Genomic DNA, 20,002 nt, shown 5'->3' on the forward strand with positions numbered 1-20,002 from the left:
CACATGGTGGCGGCGACGGCGACGGCGAAGACCGAAAACTAGTGGCGAAGAAGACGAAATTAGATTAGACCTTTTCCGGTGTGTCCTAAGTGCTCGCGGAGCGAAGGTGAAACGCGGCAAGCAATGTGCGCGCCCTCTCTGGTTGATCCCACAGGTGGGGAGAGCTCCCGAGAACTCCTGTAGCAGGAAGCTTGTGGTTCGATATTTAAGTTCAAAGTGGCGATCGAGTGCGAATGTTTCTTGTGCGAAGGTGATTGTATTACGGTGATTACGGTGTGCGTACGGTGGTCCTGTGGCCATACCGACCGACTGGCCGTCGAGGTTTCGTGTTTCTATTTTGAGCTGCATCATTTCAAACCTGCACAAAAAACACACACAGACTCACACAGGCGCTAATCGAAGGCGAACGTAAATCAAACAACCGCCATCGTGACCACGGATCACGGATAAACAAACAGCAATGCATGCACAGCACAGCACGGCAAACACAATAATGTAAATTCCGATCCGCACCTCACGCGGTTAATCCGCGCAAATCAAACAGTATCATGCGGCCCCGTACCCGGTCACAACATATCATGCGCGCATTAATTTTAATTCATGTTCATTGCAAGCATATGCGAGCGTTTCCCCCGCCTTTTGGAATGTTAGTCTTTGTTTCCGAGGCAGGGATTAAGCAGGAGATTCATCCAAAATTTTGGAGAAGAAGTTTCGAGATTTCCAACCAGTTTTGCAACTCGATCGTCAGCCCGGAGCATGGTGTTCGAGCTCATGTTGCAGAGTCACATGTTGCATGGCGCTCAGTGGACCGATGGCTGTGGCAGGCCAGAGGCAGACCGTAAATCTGGGAAGGCACGCCGGTGGTGTTCATCTTTCTGTCGACATAAGGATTTAGGGCGCGCGGGGGGAAGACTTTTGCAAAACCGACCTGACATGCCGGATCTTCGCTCCAGAGCGGATTATCAGGTTCAGAGCAAGAGGGGGAGGGGGGGGGGGAGAACACGGTGCTGGTGGAGGTGGACGAAAGTTTTCCTCGTTGCACATACACATCAGGCCAGGCACTGCGTGGACCGGGATTAAAACATGCTTCCGGGGACGAGCCAGACAATATAGAGTTCAGGGGTTTTTTTGTGTGTCTCCAGTTCGTTCATTTCAGGAAGTTTCCCTTAATGAGTTCAGCATTGTCCAGTCCAGGATTGTGCTTTTTAATCCTTCTTGCTAGTGGCATGATATTGTAACGAAACGATTGCTACGATGTTGAGTCTGTAACCATTCGGAACGCAAAATGTTCCCAATAAACATTGGCGTGATGTGACGTGTCGAAAGAACACCTTGCTGCTTGTTGCCCGAGTAGAAATGTAGGTCAGTTTGGGTTAACCAAACGCGGCCGTACGTCTGACTGGCTCGTTTGCTGAGTGCCATTCGGTATGCGTCACGTCCGTTCCTGCGGTTGGTCACTGCGTTGCCAATCCGGTGGCGTAAGACTTAAGGACGTCGTCGGGGTTGCGTCGGTCGCTGGTGACACGGTTTCGTCTTCCATCCTGTGGCCCTCGCAAGTGGACACTTGACGGGATGATTGCGGAAGCGCAAAACGCGCTCGACCCCAAAAACCCCGTTCGCTGATGCGTGCGTGCGTGATGGTCCGTTGCATCATCACTCATTCCCGGTGAGTCTGGATTGGTTTCGACGAGCCGAGGAAAATGGTAGTGTGCCGTCTGCCGGTTTGGATTTCAAAATGGATTTCGGCCAATCGGCCCTCGGGGCCGCTGTGGGGATCGCTTGAGTGACAGCTCGTTGATGTCGACATCCAACTTTGGGCGGTGTGTGTGGTGAGGTTCGATTGGTGTGTTCCGTCGTACGGTTATATGAGATTTTTCCAAAATTTCCTTTCGAATTTTCCCTCTATTCAATTACACTGGATGATGCGTTCGTCTTTAAATATGTAGTTTATGTCTCACTTAACCACTAACTACCGGAAAACTAAAATGGCGACCCCAGAATTACCTCCATCAACCGCTGTGCGTGCGAGTGTGTGCGAGTGTGTGTGTGTTTTTCCACTTCGAGAATACAATAACAGTGTCCCAATTTACCGAGCACCGACGAGATGCCGAGATTGGCCTTCGAGGGCCGGCCGTTACCATTGATTTGCCAGACCCCAGGACCGGCAGCGACAGTAGAGTAGCTCGTGCCAACCGCTGTTTGGTTAGTGAATTTTGAAAATGGCCAACCATAACAAATTTGTTTTCCAAATTCCACTTGGCCGCCCACCCCACACCATTGAAGCCGGTGCACCGGAAGATTCGGAGTCAATTTTCCCCGGAACGCCCACGATGCGCCCACGCATCAGTTCACTACGGTGTCGGTGGTGGTGGTGGTGGTGTCCCATCGCGGCGCTAGTCGGTGTGTCGTCGTGCTTTATTTATTTGTTTATAGTTTCGGCGAAAATAGTGCACAGCAGCGGGGAAAGGGAAGGCGGGTAGTGAGGGGAAGCGTAAATTGAGAGATCGGCAACACTAAACTGCAGTGGCCCATCGGTGGCCATTTCTGTAAACATGCCACTAGGAAAGGAAAGCACCCAGCGAGGCCGCAGCGGTGGCATAATAGCGGTGGCACCACGATAGAATAAAAAAAAACACTTCATTGATCTCGCATAAATACACACACACACACACACATCGAAAGGCGCTTGTTCAGACAACCTGCGACGGGCACTGTGGTTGATTATGATAGGGTCCGGAAGCGAGAATAACGATGTTTATATGCTGGGCAACTGGGCATCGTGGCGGTATATGACAGGAGCACGATGAGTGATTTATGAGATTCAGCAACGCGAGCGAGCGGTGCAGCGGCGCTCGTTGAATCTCTTTGGTAAAGGAGAAGCGAGCAGTGAGCGACACTGCCGGTGGCTTATGATTTATGCACAGACTGAAGCTGCCGTGATCCGTGCTTTGACTGCACGCGAAGGTTCGTCTGTCAAAATCGCATCGGAAATCGAGTGTGTTGCTTGATGTTTGGTTTTCATTTTACACATCCCCTCCCCTGTGAAGGATCTGCGTGCTTTGTGACGCGTGATGCCGTGATCGGAACCGGGTGCTTCACTTCACTGTGAGTGGCCTGCATCCGCTCATTAGTAATCTGCCGCGCGATGGAGGCGCACGGTACCGCCAGATGCCGCGGATGTAATGCGGGTATGCTATGCAACGCAAGCAGCACAGTCAATCAGGTGGAATGCGGAAGGTACACGGGAGGATAGAGCATTGATTTATGGTTGGCACGATAAACCAGAAAACTGTAAATCTTGCCTGGCGTTTATCGGCTAAAGCGATCTTCAATTAAGGGGCGTAATTGCTCGCGCAAAGGCAACAATGTTTGATTGTGGTTTCGGGACAGTAATTGATTGTAACAATGTGACCACCACGGGGGCATAGTTTCATGATAAGAGGGCTTAGAGGGTGTGGTCACATTTGTTTACCTAAACGGCATAGCTCGTCGCCACTAACCAATCGAATATCGTAACTAGAGCAAGCGCTAATCGTGATGTTTTGTGCAGAATGCAATTTCCGGATCTCCTTCAATAGCTTGTTTATGCTACAATAGGTTTTGAAACTGTTCTCAAACTGATTGACGAGATTGATTACATATTGGTCATCAAGATGGTTTTAGAATATAATTTCAGTAATTATTCATCTCCGTATAGTTGGTAGATTGATCAGTAAAGGTCATGTTCTCATATTTGAAAACTGTACCGATAGATCGAGGATCACATAAAGAAGGATTCGAAAAATACTACTAACATTATTAGTGTTCAAATTATACATTCGTTTGTTGAGTATTTAATAGCATATTTCAGATTAAAATGCTGAAACCTGCTGAAAAGTATATTCGACATTTTTAACCTATTTAGTAACATTATAACGTTAGATCACATATTCTTAACCCGTAAAAATCAAATAAGAAATTGACGATTTAACTCGATTACTTCATTCAATCTTTACGGATTTATAAAACAGAACTTAGTATTTTGAATAATATCTGCTTCAACTAAAAGAAATCAATCGGATAATTTACATAAAACGAATACCGAAAAATCTTAAAGAAAAGGAATTGATTTGGGAGGAAGCCTCCCTTTAAGAAAAACCTTTCGCCGATGAAGTTGCGTATCTGTTGAATCCATTTTCACCGAATCGTGAATGCCAGAGTGTACTTTCGTTGTAATCGATACATTGTAAAATAGCATCCCACTCCCGTTTTAACATCCCTTACATCGTCTAGCACTTTCGACCAGCACTTACCATCGAGTGGCGCCCTACGCGCCGAACGCGCAGTCTGCCCTGAGAGGGAAGGTCTCGAATAATTCAACCGGCCAATTAACAAGTCGATGGCACCGACCGCTGCTTCTTTTTTTTCCCCTACACGTGATGACGGAAATAGTAGTTGTTATGTTGTGGTGTTGCGTTGTACTCCCTCTGTTCTTTGCGCTGTCCTTGAAATTGTCTCCGTTTGCCGTCGTCCATTGCCACATACGCGCGAAGGAAACATCACGCCGCTCGGTTATAAAGCAATCCTGAAGCGGCTTCTGGTCGACGTTCTTCGACTTTTCCGATTGTCCTAATGTTCACGCCTCGACGTCATGCGTCGTCGCACCGACCGGTATCCACATTCTTGCGAACGCATCGCGTCTAGAGGAAACTGACGCCCTCAGACTCAGACCATCGTAGGTTAATCTGACACTTTAATTGTTATTTATTTAAACCGGGCGAAACGCTCGTGACACTCGTGATCGCGGCTGCTCGTTCAGCCTCGCTTCGCTGGTAGCTGACTTTTCCCGAGCAACAGCAGTAGCAGCATTAGCTCCGGTTTCTTTTCTCGCGACCAGCGGAACCCGCGTGGCGCGATTCGCGTTTGGTGTCGATCTTTGACTAAGCGACCACAACGCATGCTAAATATAAAGTTCGTCCCGAATGTGGGAGCCGACTAGCTGGCTGGCTGGCTGGCTGGCTGGTTGGCTGGCTGGTTGGCTGTTTGTTTGGCTCTTCCGGTCTCATGGCGCCCCGAGCCGGGCGCGCACTTGACATTCACGTCCGCAAGGAAACACAATGTCTTCGAATACTTCCGTAGATAGCATTCGACGACATTCTTTGATAAATTTGGAGCTATTGAGCTATTGTGTGTGCGTGCGTGCGCGTGTGTGTGCTCTGGAGGTTCTGGAATTCCTGTCCACATTCCGAAGCCAGCACCGCGTATTCCATTTTGTTGGTTTGCTTCTGTTGCCAACGCTGTCACTGAATAGTGATGTTCTGCAGCCTGTGGAGCTGTGTGTGAGTGTGTGGCTATAAGTGTTTCGACTTGGCACCCAATTTATATATTGTCCCCACATTGCATGCTTGTTACTCATAATCATCATCATCTGAATCATCTGATGTGCGAGTTCAACAAACCGACCATGCGACCATCGAGAGCAGAGAGCCGCCTTCTCAGAGAACCGCTGATCGTCACGACAAGATCTCGCTTTTCCTGCACTGTTTGAGTGCCGATGGAGGAGACGATCGTTGTCCCACTTGGCCGAAGAGCAAAGTATTACTTCTGCGCATCCGGTGCTGGTGCTGGTGAGTGGCTTGTTGGTCCGTCGAAAACACCGGGTCGACGGCGATCATTTTAGCGACCGGCTTCCGTACCAAACGATCGAAACGTGCCGCAAGTAGCGCAAGGAGTAGCGCTCTCTAGTGCTGCGGGCGGCAGTGGCAGCATCGTGGCGTGAACCGCGAACCTCAATCGAAACGACAAATCCGACCAAATCGAACTCGAAACGCGTATCGCAAACCCCCTTCTATTGTGTCAGTGCCGATTGTGTCTTAGTTTCCTCGGAAGCCTAAACCAGATCTCGACAAAAGGTCATCGAAGACGCGTGATCGATCGTGCAAAAGGGGTACGTCTGTGTGTGTGCTTGGTAGGCTTAGTGTGCCGTTGATAATGGCAATACTGTTGGTACACTTGCGCCGCATACTGCTGCTGGTCACGGTCGTCTATCTGGCCGGTGAGCTTGGCCATCGGTTGCTGCACGGTGGTGGTATGGCGGCCGGTCGGACCGAGCGCTATCGAGGCGATGTCCTGCCACGTAAACCGCATCGTCTGCATGTGCAACCGTGGGCCTACATCTACACGATATATCTGTACGCGCTGCTACTGAATGGTGGTGCCTGGAACGAACGGAATCTGTTTGACAATTTCTTCCGATAAGTCCGGCTCCACGGGGCCTAGTGGAAAACCTGAGCCTGAAGGCCTGTGAAGTTCGGGAAAACTCTTGTGTTGTCATGTGTGTGTGTGCTAAACACGAGCAGCAACAGCAGCAGCAGAGCGATAAAGATGCGTACATGAAATAGACCACTTAAAAGAGATAGCGAGAGAGGGAGAGAGAGAGAGATATGAAATAGACAAACGAAGGGAGATATAGAGTGACGGACGCAGGAGCGACAGAGAGGATCGCGAGGGTTCTAAAAATATGGTTGCGCCAGCGAATTAGTCGTGGCGACGTGGTGACGGTGTGCGTCGACGACGACGACGACGGCAACGACGAGTTTAGTCCACCACCGACCGACACGAGGATTGACTTTGGCCGTTGAGTTTCGCATCTCACCGTCTGGTGCGTTGATCGCGTGCTCCTTCGATCACTATATACTCCGTCGGTCTGTGCGTCTGTGAGAGTGAGAGAATGATTTCGGAAAATTCTAAAAGACCGTCTCGCCTGAAACTGATCACGTTGGCCTGGCTCACTCTATTGCTGCTGCTGCTGCAGCTGCTCACGCTCCGGCTGGAAGTAGTCGTTTGGCCGCCAGAAGAAGCGGTCACCACCGGAGTGTGCGGACCACTTTAGTGCATCTGGCTTGCGTGCCTCTTGTATATGTGTGCATGTTTGTGTGTGTCTCTAACTTCCACCGCAGAGTGAGAAACTATATTAGATCGTAGTAGTCGTGTTGCGTAGTACATAAGTGAATATGTCAAGTGGGTCCTAGCAAACTGAGCTCCCGAAGCGAACGTCAACGCACGGGCGAGAACACCAACCCAGAAACCCCTGCTGATAGATGAGTGAGTGAAATGGCTTTTCCGGGTGTCGCCATACCTCGCGGTACACACACCCCGACTAAGTGCCCCGACAAACCGATGCGTAGTGTGATGCAACAAGTGGGCGAGTTATAGGCGAGAGTTTTCCACGGGCGCGTGTCTGTGTCTGTCTCTGTGTGTTTATAATATAGTGTCAATGTGTGTAATGTTGTAATTTTGTGAATATTTTGTCAGTCCAACAGGGATCTGAACCAGGGCAAGTACGAGCAGAGCAGCATAAGCCAAGCCGGAGTGTCAGGTGGTGCTAGTTTGTTGAGTGTTTAAAGAACTGCTGTGAAAAAAAAATCTGAGGGAAACAAAAGCCAGAGAAAGAATAGTGTCGAAGGTAGAGGCAGCAACATCAATCATCTTCGCCATCAGCAGGTTGCCTGCAGCAAACGATGTACCAGTTGCGGATTGAAGTGCGTGGTCAATGTCTCCCAACGGCCAATCGAGTACAGCAAACCGATGTCCCACTGTGATACCGTACAGTGATTGTGGTTGCATTGTTGAGCAGAACGGAAACAGAACAAGAATCCGAACAGAACCAGATAGAAAGAAAGAGAGAGCGAAAGGGTGTCTTCACAGGTGACCTGATTATATTGGCCGGCAACAAGTGATACCGTATACCCAGGCCGCAGGCGCTACTAATACGGCACGACGGCACATCCCTCGATGCAGCTTGGAGAGCTACAGAACGAGCAGCAACAGAACGTGTGAAGCCCGAAGCACGCACGCAAGATGTCGTACCGGAGTTATAATGTAAGTAAGGCGCAAGGGGACCGAGTCCGCCCGGTCCCACCGGTGTTGATGATGTTGGTGGTGCGCTGCACGCGCCAGTTGATTGCGTTTGATTCCTTGCAATTGCAGCGTACAGTACAGGAGTAGCGCAAATGCATGTACTTTGCACGCGGGTCGTGGAGCTATAAATAGTGTCACATTTTACGGGAAATCTCTCGGGGGGAACCGACCCACCGGATGGTTCGCACTTCGCGGATAAGCGCACAGGATAAGGTGTGCGATCCGTATGGTGGTCTACTTTGCGGTTTTGGCTTTTTGGGAAAGGTTCGCAGTATTAGAACAGTGTTGAGAGAGAATGTTTTATTGGCTAACTTAACCTACAATCTGATCTAAAAAGAATATTCAGGACACATTAAGGAAATTAATTAAAGCAGAATCAGTCAATAGCAATATAGTATATAGCAGCTCCAAGCGACTGGTTTGTAAATCCATGTAAATTTTTAAAAGTTTTTTATAATGGAAATTGTGAAACATACACAAAATTCCACGTTATTGTGAAGAGTCTATTTCTTTTTGAAGTATATTTGAAGCAGTCTATTTGAAATTCCAAGGTAGCTTACATACATGGTAAATATGCTTTTTTGTTTTACAAATGTAGTACCTTTAAACCATTCCCGGAGTAAAACTGTTCGGAGTATAGCTATCTAAATAATATTAGCTAAGAAATATGTGACAAAACTGCCTTCATGTTTGTAATCCAACGCAGACAAAACATTTCCAAAAAGGATGTTTATGATTCGAGGAGGATTTTCACCAACATTCATTCAGCCTCTGCTACGTTAAACCCGATCCGTCACATCTAAATCAAGCCCAATTTATGGGCAGCATTTCGGAGGAAAGGGCGTAATCTCAGTATTTCCCTTTCGAATCGATCGCTCTGTCATCCGACTGGCGGCTGCTTGAGTCAGCCGCATCAGCAGTAGCAGCAGTAGAAGTTATTTTAGAACACGATTCCCGTGTTCCCGCGAACAGCACTGGGATTCATTTGGGGGGGACCTGAATCACTGCTCGAGCAATGCAACTGACGGGCGATGCTGGTAGGGATTCATCGTCCTCCCAAACCGGCCACCACAACCCCTATCGTGAATCATCATGTTGTGGGGCAGGAGGCAGTCCCGGCAATGGCGTGACACTCTTGCTGGCGGAGAAGTCGGAGTGGTACCACCTCAAAATGAGGTGACCAAAGTCCGGTGTTGGTGGTGGTTGTGGTGCTGGTGCGTATTGTAAAACTGTTGTTGACGTTGTTGACGAACCGGCGAGGCGGGGATGAGGCCAGGGCCAGCCAGGCAGGTCGGTTTGTGTTTTGAAAATCAAAATGAGATCTGCAACCGGGATTGCCGGGGTGGGGCCCGGCCACGTCAGTGACACGATTTCACGCGCTCCGCTCCGTGTGCTCGTAAAACGTGATTCGTGGGCCGCTGATGGACGCACCGCAGCACAGCACAGCACAGCGCAATGCAGCGCCGTGACGACGATTGTTTACACGTGGTTTTTTGCAGTCGGCTGCGGCTGGGTTGTGCGAGCTGCGGGACTGCGGTCTAGAGTCTCGCCACCTGGCCCCCCCCCTCTCTCTCTCTCACGCGCCACTGCACGGGAGTTGGCGTTTATAATCCTGGCTCGTCGGTCGGAAGGAGCTACTTTACCTTTTCCGTCAAGTTGCAGCGCCGCGTGTGTGGGTGCGCGGTCCCGGTGCAGCATCCCGGAGTGCAACCCCGGAGTGCATCTCGGGTGGAGTGGTCGCAGTGTGTTAAAATCCTTAATTGCGCTCTCAAGCACAGAAACAGGTCATGGTGTTGGGTGGGAAAACCCCCCAACGGGCTAAATATAGCCGCATAGTCATTAGGAAATGTTGTTCCATCATTAATTTCTTTTGGCACCGGCACTGATGGTGGCAGCGGTGGGTGGGATGGAGGCTGGTTGTTGCGGGAATGTTGCGTATCATGTGCTCCCTATTCCACCAACGATGTTCCCACTGATGGAGAAGGTAGCTGTTCGTTGGGAATGATTTGATTTTGTTGTTTGATAGTTTGCTCAGCCGAATTCCAGATCTGTTTTCTTTTTAGCTAGAGCATAACAGACATAACTTAGGAATGCTTCAGCTTTTGATTATGCACATTTAGTTTTATATTCTTCTTGAAGTCTTTTTAAATGTCGAGTAAAGAACATAACCGCTGAGCTTATTTGCTCATGCGTAAAACAACCGTTATTCTGATAATTGGTAGAGTTTAAGTACATGTAAATTTTTATGATGAATTGAAAACTATATTGCATATTTCAGACCAAAACCAGACCCATTAGAATTATCTATCTATCTAAAATTTTTTAAAAAAAGCATTTTCATCTAATTTGATTAAAAACAACCTTTGACTCACATTTAAGCACAGCAATATTGTTTAAATTCTCCTTAGGAAAATGATAGAACATGCAGACCCTTCAAGATGAAAATTCTTAAGACATAAATACGCATAATTACTATCTAAATAATTATACTATGAGAAATTAAATTCGCAGAACCTTTGAGCCTTTTCCTATTTAATAAATGGAAACTAGAGCAGAAAAAAAAACAAAAATCATGATTTCGTTAAATAGTTTTGATATGCTACTCTGAATATAGAATGTTTTTAACAAGACGAATGACTTTCAAACATCTTTAAACCCATTACTTCTCTCCTATCGTATGACATTCGAAAAGATTCTCTGATCTTTAAGGGATGAAAAAAGGGATGAAAAATGGTTGCGCAAAAGGGATACAATCAACGTTTGATTACTGACCTACGTTTGTTCCGAACCCGTTTCAGTATCCCTGGTCATCGTCCAGCTACAGCTCAAGCTCTTCGTCGTATGCCGCATCTTCCAGTCTTCCGAGCTCCTATCGAAGCTCTAGAGTATGTATTTCTCGTTGTAACCCCCCACCCGGTGTTCAACCCTTCGCTACCCTTCACTCCTCTGGTTCATGTTGAGATAATTGTTGTATGTCGCTTTCGGCCCGAGGTAATCCATTTTGTGTTTCAATCCCGACCAACCAACCAACCAACCAACCAACGTTGTCTCTAGATCAAAGGCTCTCTTGTGCTGCATGCAAACAGTCCTCAGGCTGGCCAGCAATCTACGGTATCAATTGTTTGTGTCGCTTCATTTCCACTCTGTTTCCTTCACACGATCCCTGCACTGCATTCTCTACCTCAAAACCCAATCTCTGTGTTATGTTGAATCCCGCTGGCGCACAACGATGCCAAGGATACCGTGTGCCAATGTCCCCCGGTGCGTGTATTACCCGTGTGTGTGTGTGTCGTGTCATGTTGCGAGCTCGTGACCATCCCTCAGTACTGCACTGCGTTGCATTGTTTTGTTTACCGCTGCGCGTGATTTCCCAACGCGCAAAATGGCGACAAACCTGTCGTCACTGGCACTAGGGCAGAGACGACGCTTCGACAAATCCGCGCAACACGGATCCGCGCTCGGATGCTTGGTGTCGGTTTCGTTCGCCACGATGATTGACGGATCGCGGCTTTGATTTGCGGATGCCAACATTTACACCCGTTTTTTGCGTTCGCTCCTGCGTGGCTATTTCGGGGATATCTACCCCGGTGGTAAACCCTCGAAAACATGCCACCGCGCCAGTACAAGCGTCAGTCGAGCTTCAGACGAGACAAACTGACGGTGAACGATGGTACGGAGGTACCGTTTTTGCGATATCAGCATCAGGCAACCAACCAAATTGAGACGAGAGTCCTACTAGCACTGCCAACAAGTTAATGGCGGTTGCGGCGCTAGGGCTTAAAATTCGTAAAACAAATCTCGAAACGGAAACCTATAAAATGGCGCCAGAAGTAAATGTATGCTGCCACACCTCGTGCCAGATTGATGGACGGCGTTTTGCAACCGAATGCGCCACAGATCGTGTATTTTATAGTGGAGCAGCATTTCTAGCCAAATCGGTCGGGATGCCGTCGCAGGCCCTAGACTGCCCTGGGTATTGCCAAGACAATTGATTAATCGGATGTTATTAGTGTGGAGCCTGTTCAAGTTGAAATATACTGTTCTCGTTGGAATTTTGAATTCTGATTTATGGCGTCCCCAATTGGGCAATCTTAAACAGTATATTTCGATGGCACTGGTTCAATTTATGTTGAATGTAATTAATTTTATCGAACGATAGTTTAGGTTCGCTCCTTTTGTGTCCTACTTTTTGGAGGGCTTTTAAACATGTATGTTTCGTCACCGCAGAAAACACGATTTTTGATCATTTGAATGCATTAGTTAGGTTTTAGCGATTTGATAACTAAATGGTATTGGCTGGACGTTATAATTTTATTTAGCATTACATGTGTTTTAATACAGCCTCATGCTCGACTCGATGAAGCTTGAAGTTTTTAATGTCGCTTATTTAGTAGATGTTTATACGTACATTTCCAATTCACATCCCATGTATGTTGTAGAGTAAAGGTTTAAAAATGACTTCAAACAGTAATTGGGCTTCGTTACAGTTTAAAGATTTTCGTTGGAGTTTAGTTTCGAATCGAAGATTTTCATATATTTTACTTGATGCATTCCTTCATGGTATTTTATTATTCAAATAGCGGTAGCGGAAATTGTTGGTGAATATTGATGTTTTAGGAAACGCAAAACTAAATGTGAACAAAACAAACAGCTATTACATCATGGGAAATGTTTCAATAGACTTGAGATAATTCAAATCAATATCAAATAAATTTGCTACACGATACTGATAGGCTGTAGATGTATCTAACAAAAATCCATGGTAGTATGAGCTAGTGGAAGAGGAACATTCAATGCATATGTGTGCTTCGGAAAGACAAAGTTTATTTAGAGTGCATAATGGTAGTAAAAATACGTGTTAAGTACAAAGCATAAACGAATTTCATTCAGCATCGTACGAGAATTTTTGCTAGTGTTGTGCTCAGTTGAACTGCAGTGTCGTTCAGCATCAGAATCTATTTTTTATGTGCAGCAGACACATCCTTGTGATCAACTGTCGATAACATATTCCGTAGTTTTCCGTAATTGTTGCCTGTTAAACATAAATTCCATCGTGCCCATGCTAATTATGTTTTCTTTTGTTTTTTGTTTTAGTTCTCGACCGAACCATCAACCACATCGCGGTTCAGTTCGTTGAGTTCGACGAGCAGCTATCGGCCGTCGTATGGCGCGAGCACGTACCGTTCGCCCCGGACGGCGACGACGACGACGACCGGTACGACACCCGCCCCAAGCTCCACCGTCTCCTCCTTCATTAGCCGCTACTCGAACCTGGCGTCCACCGACAAGGACAAGGATAAGGCGAAAGAAGAGGAACGGCGCAAGGAGCGTGAGCAGAGGGAACGGGAACGCGAGAAGGAACGCGACCGGGAGAAGGAACGGTTAATCGAAACATCCAAGAAACTCGAAGCCGAACTGAAGGAAGCCAAACCGGTAACGTTGAAGAAGTCGAGCCTTATCGCGGCCAAGTATGGTTCTACCAAGGATCTACCCTCGGGTGATGATGGTGTGACGTCAGCGGCGACCGCTTCAACGACAGCGAAGGTCAAATCCGGTACCGGAAGTTCCACCAGCGCCAATACGGTCAGCAAACCCAAGAAGGACAATGCACCTCCGGTTACGTTCACTACACGGTATGGGCGCGCCGGGGTGACACGCGATAAGTCGCGTGAACCGAGTCCCGCAACCCGGACATCCGGTTCCTCGAGCTCGGTTGCTGCACTCCGGACACGGCAGCGTGAACCCAGCCCAGCCGCCGTACCCGTGACGGAACGGGCTCGTTCACGCGATCCCAGTCCAGCCGTGGAGAGTAAACGTACCGGAGGGTACGCACTGGCCATCGCCAGCAAGCTTTCCGGAGCGACCAAACAGAGCACGGCACCGAACGAGTACCGACGGCAATCGTCGGGTGGTGCCGCGTTCGCACAGACCCGTGCCCGATCCCGTGATCCTAGCCCGACCGTACGAACGCGTACCTCCCGGGAACCAAGTCCGGCCGAAAACCGGAGGATACAGTTGGCCAACAAGATGATTGCTACAGCGGCACGATCCCGTGATCCAAGCCCGGCCGCCGGTCAACAGCTGAAACCATCGGGAAAAGCGGAACCAAAGCAACGCTTCACCAGCACGATCACAATCAAACCGACCCCGGGGACAGTTCGATCACGAGATCCTAGCCCGGCGACCACCAAAGAACCGAGAAAGATTCCCACCTTTAATTCGGCGAACAGTAAGCTACGCTCACGGGATCCAAGTCCGGCGGCCGGGCCTGGAGGGCGAGTGTCACGTGCCGACGGCTCGTCCAAGTCCCAGATCACGCTGGCCGGTAAAAAAACCCGCGATCCAAGTCCAGCCCTGAGTGTGAAGGTGCGAAGTCGCGATCCGAGTCCAGCCCAGACGCCAGTCACGAATCGTCGCAGTTCCCGTGAACCAAGTCCGGCGGAATCGGTTCGTGAGAAGTACGGGCTGGGTGGAACGGGACCGTACCGACCGTACAGTCGTACCAACAGCACTGGACTCGCCGTATCGAACAGTCGATTTGGAACAGGCAGTGCGAGTCCCGTTCCCAAGAGTCCGATCGCGGATATTGCCCTGTCGTACATGACGTCGAGTGAAGCGATCGCCGCCCGTACGTCAAGACCTTCGTCGCGTCTCAAATTGAACTCGCAGTCTCGGGAGGTCTCTCAGTGTTCATCGCCACTGACCACGAGTCAGATCTTCTCACCGGAACCAATCGTCCGGCGAAGTGGTGTTGTCGCGACGGAGTTAACTCCTAAACCGGAACGTTCCAGTTCTTCCGAAGGGACGTCAACTAGCACTTCGTCCTCGTCATCCGAAGAGGAATCTTCCACGGAGGAAACGGAAAGCAGCGTGGAACCGGAACCGAAGATCTTCATCGAGATAACGCTCGTAACGCGTGGCACCTCACCGACACCACCTGGAGCAACTCCACTAATCCGAGCGCGCCGTGCCGAGATGTGCAAAACGATCGAAAAGACGATCCAGAAGCAGCTACTTCCGGTACAGACGGCAGACAAACAGATCCAGTCCGATCGATTGGACGATTCAACGCGTTACCTACGCTACAACCAACCATCCAGTCGTAGCTGGTCGCCGATGTTGGCCTCTTCCCCAACCCTCGGATACACACGCTATTCGAGTGCTTCATCCCGTTATAGTCGCGACAGTCCAAGCCTTAGCCGGGAACCGAGCGTTTGCTCGACAAAAAGTGAGGCAACGACGGTGTCTTCACCGTCAGAATCAAAGCCAGCCCTATCCACACTGGCGGCGCGCGTCAAAGAGCTTAGCCTCTCGAAGTCGAGCAGCTCCAGGTCGACGCCAAACCGTGCATCTCCCTCAACCGCTAGCAACGGTACCGCGATGGGACCCAAAGCGAGAACACCTCCGCAGAAGCAAAAGTCACCGGAAAAGCCACCACCGGCTCCATCGAAAGACGCAACCTCACCGGTCAAATCGTCGGTCGCCAACAAAGACTTCCGGAAGTCGGCACTGAACATGGGCCCGGCACCGGATCGGCCACGCAAATCCTCGAGCTCGTCGGCTTCGTCCAGCAAATCGACCTCGACGAGCTCGTCGACCTCGACCGCTACGCCGGTCGCCGGTGGACAGGACAACAACTCCGGCTCCGGTCGTATTCCACAGCACGGTAGAGCGGGCCAACAGAATGGCGTCGCAGTGCGTCGATCGGATCGAAGTGCTTCGACCAGTTCCGAGGATACGAGCAGCAGTAGTAGCGGAGGATCCGCTTCCGGTACGGACACGGATCGGGAGGCATCGGTCAACCGTCAGCTGCAGGATGAAACCGCGAGCCAAGGAGGGAACGAAGACTCCGCAGCGAACGCCAACAACGAGCTGCTGATGCGTGCGATCCAGCTGGCGACCAATTTCGTGAACAACCAGAACCGGACGACATCGACGAGCAGTTGGTACGACAATGCGAGCACCACGTCGGTCATCTCCGATGGTGCCCTGACGGCCGATGGTAGCAGGACGGGCTGGGAAGCCGGTACGCACTATATGGAGAGTATTAAGGATGATTCCAGTGAGGCAGAGGAGGACGAAGAGGATGAAGAAGAGAATGTGCGTAAGCAGGGAACACTTTCCGAGCTACAGCAGGCGACCTGGTGGCGTCGTTCGGGGAGCAACTTCGAGGAACATCCACCGGTGCAGGCCGTGACGATGCAGGAAACGCTGCCAAGTGTTCGTAGCTTTAGTTATCGTATCCGCCGCGTTGAGTCTGGCGAGAAGCCATGGTGGTTGACGGAGGAGGAAAGCAAACCGGGTGCAGAGGACCAGCAGCAGCAGCAGCAGCAGGAGGAGGAGGGCAGACCATCGACCGGACAGCAATCGAACGCGGAGCAACAGCCAACGACGGATGATGGTCGTAGTACCGGGACGGGAAGCCTGTTCGAGACGCTCAGTCCATTCCGTCCGATCCGGGTGACTCGTATCGAGTCCGGTGAGCGGGCATGGTGGATGAAGAGCTCCGACAATGTGGCAGCAAAGGCGAAGGAACTGAGCGACGGTGGAAGTAAAGAACCGTCGCCGGCGGTCAGTGGTCAGGGTAGTGAGAAGAAGAGTAGTCCAGGGTATACCGTCTATACGCTGGAAGCGGAAGATGAGGCCTGGTGGGAAGAGGCGATGGCTGAGCTGAAACGAAAGGAGCAATCGTCGGCGAGTGGTTCGAGCAGCGGAACCTCATCGGCCAGTCGGGCACCATCGAAGGAAGCGACTCCGGAGCGTGGACGTGGGCAATCGGTTCGCATTACGCATGTAAGGTCGGGCGATAAGGCGTGGTGGTTGTACAGCTCAGATAAGGACACGGAAGATGAGGATCAGCAGCAGCAGCAGCAGCAGCAGCTGCTGCAACAGGAGCAGAATGATCGAGAAGAACAACAACAACAGCAGCAAGGTCCGGATACGGGTAGTGGTGGTCGTGCCTCGAGAGCGGACTCACTGCGTGAATGTAGTCCGGTTAAAGCGAAACCCTTCCGGATTACCCGGATCGAATCGGGCGAACAGCCTTGGTGGATGCTGGAAACGTCGACCGATGCTCCACAGTCCAACGTCCTGTCACGATCGAGCTCCCGGTCGAACGTAGTGAGTCGCTCCAACAGCAACTCCAACATCAACGCCAAGACCAGTCCCACGAAGTATCGCATAACACGCGTCGAGTCCGGTGAGAAGGCCTGGTGGATGGATGCAGGATCGGAAGAGGGAACGGCCACCACCACGGGTGGTAGTCCGCGGAAGCTGTCCGCGTTCGTCGAGAAGCACGGCGAAGAGGAAGCCGATCTGCAGAGTGCCGACATTGAGGCGCAGGTTGAGGCGGAACTGCAGAACATCACCAAGCTGGTGGCCGGACTGCCCAAGTTCCCGACCGGTGAGTACGCGATCGAGCAGATGTCACCCTCGGAAACACCTCCACTGGGGGATCGTGCCAGCCCGGAGGGGGTTGAGGATAGTAGCCGGAACCGGATGGACGATGATGGGCATGCATCGTCACCGTACGATAACATTCCGTCAACCGCTGCCCTCACTACCGGCACCACCAACGGTAGTGCCGATCAGTTCGGCCAAGCTGTTCCGTCCGCTGCACCGGTCATTACGATCGGTGACAGGTCGAACAGCGTGATCGTTAATGGAGGATCTTCCGCGAGGAAGGACACGCAATCGCCGCTCTTCATATCGCGGCACACGAACATCGACGATCTGCTCGGTGGATCCTGCCACCCGCTTAGCCCGATGATGGACCGTATGTTCATAATGGACGATCTGCAGGAGATCAACCCGAAGGATGTGCGCGTACACGAGAACGCACCGCACTTTATCGATTACGATGTTCAAAGGTGAGCGATGTGCGAGATGCTGATGTTGATCTGTGGCTGGTTTCACTAATGCTTGCGCTTGCGTTTTGTGCGTTCTCATTGCAGATCTGGCAGCATGGCGAAGGTAAGTAAACAAACGGCCAAACTGGTTCACCAGAACACACCCTTTACCCCCGGCATGATCATTAGAGGTATGGTTAGGTGTGCGAGTGATCAGTGCACGCAGCGTATGAAGAGAAGTGATCGCGAAATGAAATGGGAACGTTTGGTTGGTATTTTTAAAATGCATTGAGGCCCCGGGGTCTCTGGCACCACCGTCAGCATGAGTCATCGTTACCGTCAGAGTGCCCTTTGGCACACCCTGCCCGAGCCAAGATCGTTGCGCGGATTCTGCACGGAGATGATCGTGGGCGATATGTGATGTTGATGCTCCGCTGGCTGGTGAATGATGCGTGCACGGAACGTTCACGGTTTTCGTGGCGTGAACCTCATTTTCCACGGTTTCATGTGTTCATTTCGTCGGCCATTCGTTAGATGTTGACCGGTCGTTCGGTCGGTGGTTTGTTTGGATGATGCGATCTTGCGATTGCACATTTCTTCCGGGAAGTCGCAAGTTCGTTTGGTTTTTCCTCAGTACGAATGGGAATCAGCTGTAACGGGGGGAGCACCTTGCGGTATATTTTTGGCAGTTACTGCACTCTATGACTTATGATATTTTTAATTTTGGTGCTCATATGTCATGTCTAACAGCAAACAAACGTGGAAATGACAACGTTTTCAATGGGTTTGTTCTTGTTATAACATAGACTTCATTTATAAAATGTGTTGAAAGATAGTTCTGATTGATTTATGTTGATATTGTACTGCATTAATTGTGGTACTTTTATGGTTCTGGTCACCAAAGCTGCTAATTCTCAGTAGTAAAGATTCATTCCCTTTTATTTCTTTTCTATCCAGCTATTTTAAATCAATTTTATATCTCTTATCTGTTGATGGTACTACTGTCTTTAATGAAGGGAAATGCTTTTCGTCTACCTATTTTTTCAGTTAGATCATTTGAGCTACAAGATCATTGGGGTTGCTCAAGCATTTATTATCATCGTAATGTTTTACCACTGGCAAACATTATAAATGCCATAATATGTTTGTATCGCGGCCGATTTACAAAAAATCAAATTGGAGTGATGTGTTTTGGAAGAATGGATTTGAACGAAGGTTTTGTAGAACTTCATTTATCAATGTATCCCGTTACATGTTTTATAGAGGATGAATGTAATTTAATCGAAACCCTTTCCTCTAGTCGGCAGTAACATTGCTTATCGCCATTTTCATGGCGTGCTTTTGAATTATACCACTTTTTCATTTATTCTTATTTCAAATATTTGAAAAACTTTGGACGATGCCTGACTGGTTTTAGTAACTTGATCCATTTTATGGAAAATTCCTCATTTATGTCGTGTTGTCGTTGATATTGGATTTGAACTCATAAGAGCAGCGAAATCTCGGGACAGAAAAAAGATGGGTTAATTGATGGAAAATAGAGCTTTAACATTTGCAAAATTTTAAGCTACAACTTTTAGCAAACCCACGACGCAACAAATCATTATGACCGTTAACCTTCTCTACTCTTGTCCCTCTCCCCCCTTTAACACGACCTACATGTGCCGAGGGTGGGTGGCATGATGATCCATGTGAAACGTCTCGCACTCGCAACACATCGGCACGCCTGACAGCAGCCCGCCTGTCGGTCTAGCTGGTCCACCAGCGGTAAAAAGATATTTTACCGGCCAAGCAAATCATCGCCGTGACGTGTTCGCTTCTGGAGCAGCAGCAGCAGCAGCAGCCCAACCTCGGCCTCGACCAAACGTGTTGTGGCACGTTGTTGCACCTACTGTCGTCGTGGCGCAGCCGCTGGAATGTCGAGCGAACGGTCGAGTCGAGTGTCATCAAGCGTAAACCGTGCACATCATCCGGCCAGGATTTATGGCTAGCACCACACGCACTACCCCGCGAGTGTCTTGGTTAGTTTGTAATTGATCCTAGCCCACCAGCACCAGTGGCCGCGGGGCCAATGGAAAGTAATTGCTAGAACCGCGGCACGGTCCCGTGGTGCGAATGATCATCTCCAGATGATCACGTCCAGCTAATCACGTAACGCGGTAGCATTCCCATAGATCAACAGCCGCTCCGTCGGTTTTAATTGGCCGGGATCGTTCTTTAATAGAAAATGACCTGCACACGATCTGTGCTATCGC

General features: G+C 49.7%; 3 protein-coding genes across 5 annotated transcripts in view; all 3 read left to right on the forward strand.

Annotated features, from left to right (window-relative positions):
- The first annotated feature begins 5,970 nt into the window (after window positions 1–5,970).
- LOC125955581 (uncharacterized) lies at window positions 5,971–6,237 on the forward strand. The gene has a single exon (XM_049686718.1). The coding sequence runs from the start codon at window positions 5,971–5,973 to the stop codon at window positions 6,235–6,237; it is 267 nt and encodes an 88-aa protein (XP_049542675.1).
- A 582-nt stretch (window positions 6,238–6,819) lies between these two features.
- On the forward strand, window positions 6,820–15,098 carry LOC125955582 (uncharacterized). The gene is made up of 5 exons (XM_049686719.1): window positions 6,820–6,912; window positions 7,294–7,860; window positions 10,698–10,784; window positions 12,994–15,021; window positions 15,078–15,098. Exons 2-5 carry the CDS (start codon window positions 7,840–7,842, stop codon window positions 15,096–15,098), a joined length of 2,157 nt encoding a protein of 718 aa, XP_049542676.1. The 5' UTR covers window positions 6,820–6,912; window positions 7,294–7,839.
- LOC125955780 (FH1/FH2 domain-containing protein 3) overlaps window positions 15,052–20,002 on the forward strand; it is a 75,320-nt gene continuing 70,369 nt past the window's right edge. For all 3 annotated transcript variants that reach the window (XM_049686936.1, XM_049686934.1, XM_049686935.1), the window contains exons 1-2: window positions 15,052–17,768; window positions 17,853–17,871. In XM_049686936.1, coding sequence (XP_049542893.1) covers window positions 15,280–17,768; window positions 17,853–17,871 — 2,508 coding nt within the window. In that variant the 5' untranslated portion in view covers window positions 15,052–15,279. The remainder of the gene's footprint in view (window positions 17,769–17,852; window positions 17,872–20,002) is intronic.

The sequence above is a fragment of the Anopheles darlingi genome, chromosome 3 (genome assembly GCF_943734745.1).
Source record: "Anopheles darlingi chromosome 3, idAnoDarlMG_H_01, whole genome shotgun sequence".
NCBI classification, from domain to species: domain Eukaryota; kingdom Metazoa; phylum Arthropoda; class Insecta; order Diptera; family Culicidae; genus Anopheles; species Anopheles darlingi.